The sequence below is a fragment of the Morus notabilis genome, unplaced genomic scaffold (genome assembly GCF_000414095.1).
Source record: "Morus notabilis unplaced genomic scaffold, ASM41409v2 Scaffold666, whole genome shotgun sequence".
In the NCBI taxonomy this organism is placed as follows: domain Eukaryota; kingdom Viridiplantae; phylum Streptophyta; class Magnoliopsida; order Rosales; family Moraceae; genus Morus; species Morus notabilis.
In genome coordinates, this window is record NW_010359376.1 from 378264 (window position 1) to 386374 (window position 8111).

Below are 8111 nucleotides of genomic sequence, written 5' to 3' on the forward strand. Positions count from 1 at the left end.
AAAAAACTCAACAGAAATATAATCGTTTTGAAATGGAAATAGAACTGTAATCCACACAATAGCAACATATTCATTACATAACCTTGAGTTACATCCAAATAATAACATTTATTTGCAGCATCTAAAATCAAAAGTAATCAAGGAAGCATATATAAGACGTCCTCAAAACAATATAGTGGCCAAGAAATATGCCAAATATACAGCCATCATAAGCCCAAAATGTCACCAACTTGGGTGAGTTGAGTAGGAATGGTTGGCTCTTCTACTTCAGCAGCCTTGAATGGGTTTACCCAATCCATATTTGGATAAGGATTTTGAATTCCCACGAAAAAAGATATTTTCTCCTCTAAATATCTCAATGTATATAAAATCTAAGGGCTTTGATCTTACGTGCATTATATATTCCTCCTCATATTCCACTCACGACATTATCATATGACAAGAGATAACTTTTTTTAGCCTCAAATTAAAGCTACAAAGGTCAAGTTGTTAGAATCCACACGTGATTGCTAGCTATTAGCATATCCACGATCACAGGTTCAAATTAGGTGGCCGTTTGAATTAGAATTCAAATTTTGTGAAAAAAGAATTACTGTAATGCAACTTTTTAAAATTTTAATTTTTTAAGAGAAAATACTGTTTAAAATGATCCTCTGACCAAATAAGCAGTTGTTGGAATCCAAGATCAAGCTGCCATTTAATGTGACGACAACCTTTTTTGATTTTTTTTTTTTTTTTAAGGAATGTTTTTGGGTTTTGTTCTCTCTTTTCCTTCTCTTTTTTTCTTGCTTTTCTCTGTAGAGTTTTGTCCAGTATTTATATATTTTTAGAACTCCTATTTTTTTACCGATAAGTCGCACAAAGATTCCCTTCTTAATTTACTGACAAGTGGTAGACACTTGTCTATCCACCTAATGACTCATCTTAGAAAGAGAGTTACAGAAACAAAGCTTCGAAGACGTTATTCTAACTTTTATACCCTAGCCTTCTTTTGATTCTAGCTCATCACAGTTCCTTAACAAATTATTGTTTCCAAATGCCTCTGATCTATGCACATTGTTATCATCTATGGTTGAAATATAATTAAGAAAGCTTAATTGTATAATAAATGGAAAATATAAAGGAAAACACTTCATTATATATTACAGTACTCTACAAAAAATTAAGTTGATGTTATGCAACCAAGAATTCTGCGACAAAAAACATAATTTGGTAGCTAAATATCACTACTTTATATGAAAGAGATATATAGTAACATTGTTTGGCCTTTTATGGTATACTGTTTGCCTTTAGTGAAGGACGGAGGGTGATTTTGTTCAGTTGACATTGGCCGTCTAATCATCTGAATAGTTAAGGCGATATATATAGCAGTACATTACCCATGGAACATATTATTGCTATACAAGAAAAGTCTGTTTTGAACTTTTAAAAAAAAAAAAAAAAAGTTTAGGGGAAAAAATTTTCAAAGTCTAGCTGCTCGCCGTTTTTTTCTGGGAATTTACTATTTTAATTATAATTAAAGAGTGATTGTGATCTTAAATTATATTGTATAGTTTTCTTGTCCATCTATCTGCTGTCCAATTTTTAGTGTCTTAATTGATATCTAATCAATCAAATCATGTTAAATGGTGTAAAAAATTTAGATTGCTTTTTAACTAATTCTTTTATACTTATAATATGCGTCCAATTTTTGGTGTCTTAATTGATATCTAATCAATCAAATCATGTTAAATGGAGTAAAAAATTTAGATTGCTTTTTAACTAATTCTTTTATACTTATAATATGATGATTTAGTATGATTTAATTGGCTAGACACCATGATACTAAAAATTAGACATCAGATTTGAATTCGTGGTGGACAAAATAGCTGTGTGTTGCGCCTAATTGGGGTCCTCAAACTTTTGATTCGTTTCAGGGATCAAAATGATAAAAAAAAAATAAAAAGATTTAGATACTCATTCATTCAAATTAAACTCTTAATCGATTAAAGTGACATAATGATCATAATTCAAAAACTAAGAACAACTCAAACCATACTAACTTTTTCATGTTTTTAGCTAAAATAGCTAATGATTTAGCTAGAATTTAGCTTTCCTCAACTCCAACCATTAGCTAAATCGTTAGGTATTTTAGAAAATCCTTTTCACACTAGTTAAATATAGCTAGCAAGAAGTGGCTAGCTATTTAATTTTTTATATTATTTTATTGTTTCAAACCATAATAAATGCAAAGGTTCTTTTCAAATTCAATAAATTATTTATATTTTTAAAATCAATAAATATTAAAATAATCTATACTTGGCTAAAATAATGAGTATGGTTGGAGTGTATCACTCAAAAGTTGCTAGTTAAAATAACTTTCTAACCATTTTAGTTAAAATTTAGAGAGTTATCTTGAAGATGCTCTAACAATACTTACAACCTTTTTTAATATTTGTGAGTAAAGAAAAATTTATTCATTTCTCTCTCTTTAATTATCATTATTTTTTTTTCGCTAAGAAATAGTCTATTCGTCTGCATATCACACTTTTATGGCCACAAACCTGCTTCCAAGTGTTGAAATGAAATTCAACAGAAATATAATCGAATATTGAATGGAAATGGAACTGTAATCCACACAAAAATATGAAAATTAATACAACATCTGCACTACATAAACTTCGAGTTACATCCAAATAAAAGCATGCATGCATGTACTTGCTGTATACATCTAAAATCAAAAGTAATTAAGAAAGCATACATATAAGACGTACGTCCTCAAAAAATATCATGGCCTACAAAAATATGCCAAATATACGTCCAAAAATCACCCAAGTTTCAGATCAACCCTCACAATAAAAATAAATAAATAAATAAAACAAAAAAAAATAAAAAAGTTTCAGATCCTTGATTGTTAAGGTCTGAAACTTGGGTGAGTTGAGTAGCCAATGGTTGGCCCATCTACTTCAGAAGGAGCGTTGAATGGGCCTACTCAGGCATCAATTCTTGGCCTCTTAACACGACTAATAACCTTGAGATTGTATTCGTTGAGATCCATGATAAAAACAGAACACCAAAAAACAAAAAAACAAAACAAAACAAAATGTGCGTTAGGAATTGGTTGCAAAACGTTTTTGTTTTCTGTATGAAAATGGAAATGAAAACATTTTTATTTTTATATTTGAATTATTTCTGAAAATGCGTTTGGTAGTTCTATTCAGAGATTGATTTCAGTTTTAAAAAAAAACTAAAACTGAGTTTGGTGGTTTCATTTTTGAAAACATGTAATAGTATTTAATATATTAAATAAATAATAATTGAATCCCAAATAAAAACACTAATAATTAATAAAATATGGAAATTACATAAAATCCTCAATTGCATAAAAATCCTCATATATCAGTCTACATAAAAATCCTCAATTGCAGCCAGCAATTTCATTTTATTGTCCTTATTACACATCTAAAATAACACTTTCATCATTAAAATAAATCACAATTTTAAAGTATATAGACACACACACACACACACATGTGCGCAGGGGCTGAATCAGCCCTAATGGGGGCCTCCCAGGGGCTGAATCAACTCTAATATCAGCCTCATAGGGGCTGATTCAGCCCCAGTGGAGGCCTCCCAGGGGCTGATACAGCCCCAATATTAGCCTCCAGGGGCTGAATCAGCCCCAATGGGAGGCTCCCAGGGGCTGATACAGCCCCAATGTGAGGCCCCCAGGGGCTGAATCGTCCCCAATGGGAGGCTCCCAGGGGAAAAAAAACACGGAAAAAAAAATCACCAAATCAGATAAAAACATATCAAAAAATTAGAAAAAATACTCAACCAAATCAAACGGAAAACATATCAATCGATTTGGTTGAGTATATCAAATAAAAAACATATCAAAAAAAGCCATAAGAAAAACAAATCAGAAAAAATGCTCAACCAAATCAAACGGAAAACCATCAAACGTTTTTGTCTAGGGGCATACCTCGGTGAGAAAAGGGCGAGACGAGAACGGGCAAGAAGACTCCGGAGGAGCTCAGGCGAGAACAGAATGGAGGAGCTCGGGTGAGAAGCAAACGGCGCAAGTCAGGCGAGAAGGAAACCGGAGAAAACAAATCAGGCGAGAAGAATGGAGGAGCTCGGCCGGGAAGAAGGGCTGAAGAAACTGGGCTAAAGAAGGGCAGAAAAAATCTGAAGAAATAAGAGAGAACGGGAGGCTGAAGAAAGAAAAGCAAAACGAAAACGAAAACGAGAAAATGAAAATAGCTTTTTTGCGTTTTCAAAATTTCACAAAACGACAAAAACAGTTTTGTTTTTGTTTTTTAAAAAAACTTTCGCCAAACGCATTTTCAATTTTTTACTTCGAAAAACGTGAAAAATGATATTGAAAATGGTAACAATCAGGGCCAAAAGTTTTAAAATGTAATGACATAAAATTTTAGATTTATTACTACGTATGACAAATTAGTTCATAACACGGTCAACATTAGAGCGGATTGTTTGCCTTTGATCATTTTGGAAGGAAGGCTTGGCATGAATGTGAATTGATGCGGTGGCACTTGTGATATTTCGGCTTGGGACGCATTTTATTTGGCGGTTTTTTGGATGTTAAATACCATTGGATGGGTGACTTTTTATTGGCATTGGAAGCACATCACATTGTGGCAGGGTAACGTTTCACAGATCGTCGTGTCAACTGCAGTTGATCATCTAGAAGACAATCCTCATCCAAATCCCACAAATTAAAATCACAAAAAAAAAAAGGGGAGAAAATTACTCGATAGATAGAATCCAAATTAAAGTTGACCACTATTCTGCCTAAGCTCTATCTGTTTCATAAATTTGAATTCAAAGTTTAAAAAATGCAAATTTAATTAAATTTTTGTGTGAGAAAATATTATAGCAAAGGAGTGTGAATCAAATCCTTTTGGTTTAAATTACCTATGTAGCAAACAAAATCAGTCTACGGATCACTCCTAGTTATAGAATCCTGAAGAGCCAGAAAATATTTTGGGTGCTTGAATAAAATCAAAATTTTGAACTAAAATAATGGGGTTTAGTTAGCAGCAAAAATTAAAAGTGTAAATGAAAATAACTTCTCAAAACATGTAACATTAATTTAAAATTAGATATTTTAAGGGGTAAAATAACAAATTTTTTGTCAAAAATTTATGTTGTAAATGAAACGCATTAAAAATTCTGCTTAAAATCTGAAACTAGAAAAATTTTAGGGACACTTTTCTTGCATAGCAAATCATATGTATAGCAAAACAGACATAACTAAATCATTCCAATCTTGTATAGAGAATAGTTAAGGCATGTACAATAGCTTACCTGAGATAGAACTGCCCATGATGCTACCAAATCATACCAATCTGTCATCGAACACGACACTAAAAAGGAAGAGATGAAAACTATAATATCTAGATAAGTTAGATTTTCTATTCAATTTTTAGAGTCTGAAATGGTGTATAATCAATCATACTATGTCACTTTATTTAATGGGGCTCAGAAAAATATAAAATAAAAGCACTTAAATCACTTAAAAAGTATTTCAAATTTTTTTATGCGATTTTTTTAGAAACTAATTGAAATTGGACAGCAAATCTGGATTGAGATCGGATTTGGATGTTATGAAACCAAATACAATCCTCGTTAGCATAAACTAATTTGAATGGACCACCATGTGATTATGCATAGTTTGACCGTTAACGGTCAACCTTGCAAGTTGAACATAAACAAATGCTTATTTGATAGGCATGATAAACGTTATGTAAAATTATATGCAGTTGGCTCAAAAAAGAAATATATGTATGAATCACGATCTTAATATTTATTGTAGAGTGTGGCATATTTATACATATGAATAAACTATTCCAATACACAGAAAACGACACGAGCATTTTAATAATTTATTTGCACGATTTGCCCCAATATCTCTATATAATTTGTAAATACATACATCTTCTCTGTCTAACTAGCTTGGTCAAGGTTATGATCTCCAAATATGGCCGACTCAACTCCATTTCTTTCCCAACCAAAATCGGACGATTCTGAAGTTCCACTACTAGACCAACACTTTCGTAATGCTCATTCCCTTGATTCAATAATCGAAAAATGCATTGGAGACAAGTTCAGTTGGACCCAATTCCTCCAAGCTATCGCTGTGTCTTTGGCATGGTATTTTGATGCACAACAAGCATTCATAAGCGTCTTTGCAGACGCCCAGCCCAAATGGCACTGCAACACTACTCAACCGAATCAACTCAGTATTGATAACTCGTCCGTTTCCGAATGGGCGCTGGAGTGTGCTGGATCCTTCGTCGCGGGCCTACCGGCGTCGGCTTTCTTCGTTGGCTGCCTGCTCGGCGGGCTCGTCCTGACCACACTTGCCGACTCGCTGCTTGGCCGAAAGAACATGCTTTTCCTCTCCTGCCTTGCAATGGCCTTGTCCACACTCTCCACTGCCTTCTCCCCTAACGTGTGGGTTTACTCCGCCTTGAGATTTCTTACCGGATTCAGCCGCGCGACTATCGGCACTTGCGCTCTAGTCTTGTCGACGGAGCTCGTTGCAAAGCAGTGGCGGGGCCAGGTTAGCAGTGGTGCTAGTCACGTATACATATATATATATATGTATATATATTTCAGTCACAATTCACTACATACAGTGACGGATTCAGCCTATAACTTGGGAGTACACTAAATTTTTTTTAATAAATTATCTTAGTGAAGTATATAAAAAAATATATTTATTTTAATTGAGGGTTTAAGCGTAAAATTTTAAAATTTTTAAAGATAATAGCTTTTTCAAAAAAATTTGAATGGTACAATAACCCCTATTGAGCTATACTTAAATCTGCCATTGACTGCCGGTATACAGTTTCTAAGATTTTGATTAAATATGAGTTTTTATACTAACACCCTTGCGTTTTACTAAATTAACAGAGACATCCCTGACGGCCGAAACATTTTATGTCAACAACTTCTGAGTTTTCAAAAAAAAAAAAAAAAAAAAATCACCTCTGTTTGTTGCTCATTATAACTAACGGCAAATCCTACTTTGGTATTTAAATATTGCATATATATATATATATATATATATATATATATATATATGTTTGTGTGTGTGTGTGTTTTATTTTTTTTATGTTGTATTTTTGCTAAAAGGAAAAATAAATTTTCTTGCTCCTTGACTGCAGGTGGGTGTGATCAGTTTTATTTTCTTTGCACTGGGGTTTCTGTCACTACCAGCCATAGCTTATTCAAACAGAGGCTCGTCATGGAGAAATCTCTACATTTGGACTTCCGTACCAACAATATTTTACTGTGTGGTCATTCGATTCGTGGTTCGCGAGTCTCCAAGATGGCTTTTTGTCCAAGGAAGAGCAGAAGATGCCATAGCCACGTTAAAAGGCTTATCTCAAACAAACCATCATGAGATCTTAACGATGAAGTACTTTTCAAGCATGCCCTTGGGAGAAGATCGAACACCGAACGTGAGTCTTTATTCGGCAATCAAGATCTTGGTGGAGAAAAAATGGTGTTTTCGGCGATTGTTAGCGGTTATGACGATAGGTTTCGGCATTGGAATGGTCTACTACGGCATGCCATTAGCTCTTGGAGACTTATCTTTCAACCTCTATTTGAGCGTCACTTTCAATGCCTTATCTGAGCTTCCTTCATCACTAGTAACTTACTTGGTTGTTGGGAAAATGAACAGGAAAAGCTCACTTCTATTATTCAGTATCATAAGTGGGATTTTCAGCCTAATGTGTGTGTTGAAAGGAAGAGCATGGACAAGGCTACAGATTGGTTTCGAAATAGTGTCGTTTTTCAGTGCTTGTACGGCTGACAATATACTCCTGCTTTTCACGGTGGAGTTGTTCCCCACTTGCGTTCGGAACTCTGCGCTATCAATGGTGAGACAGGCGCTGGTGTTTGGAGGAGTGTTTGGTCCGCTGCTGGCCGCCGCCGGAAAGCGAAATGGGCTACTTTCTTATGGCGTGTTTGGTGTGGTAATAGCATGCCTTAGTTTGTTTGCCGTTTATTTGCCAGAGACGAGAGGAAGAGCACTTTGTGATACAATTGATGAAGAAGAGCATAAACTAGATGACAAAGCAGGTGACGTGTAG

The 8111-nt window shown here is 34.2% G+C and overlaps 1 protein-coding gene across 1 annotated transcript; it reads left to right on the plus strand.

The window, feature by feature from the left end:
- The first annotated feature begins 5986 nt into the window (after positions 1–5986).
- Positions 5987–8111, plus strand: LOC21402184 (organic cation/carnitine transporter 3). Its single transcript, XM_010094176.1, has 2 exons — positions 5987–6571; positions 7179–8111. The coding sequence occupies exons 1-2, from the start codon at positions 5987–5989 to the stop codon at positions 8109–8111; spliced, it is 1518 nt and encodes a 505-aa protein (XP_010092478.1).

Coding starts and splice junctions, on each gene's coding strand:
- LOC21402184 (XM_010094176.1), top strand. CDS start 5,987: ATGGCCGACTCAACTCCATTTCTTTCCCAACCAAAATCGGACGATTCT. Junction 6,572..7,178: donor CAAAGCAGTGGCGGGGCCAG/GTTAGCAGTGGT, acceptor CCTTGACTGCAG/GTGGGTGTGATCAGTTTTAT.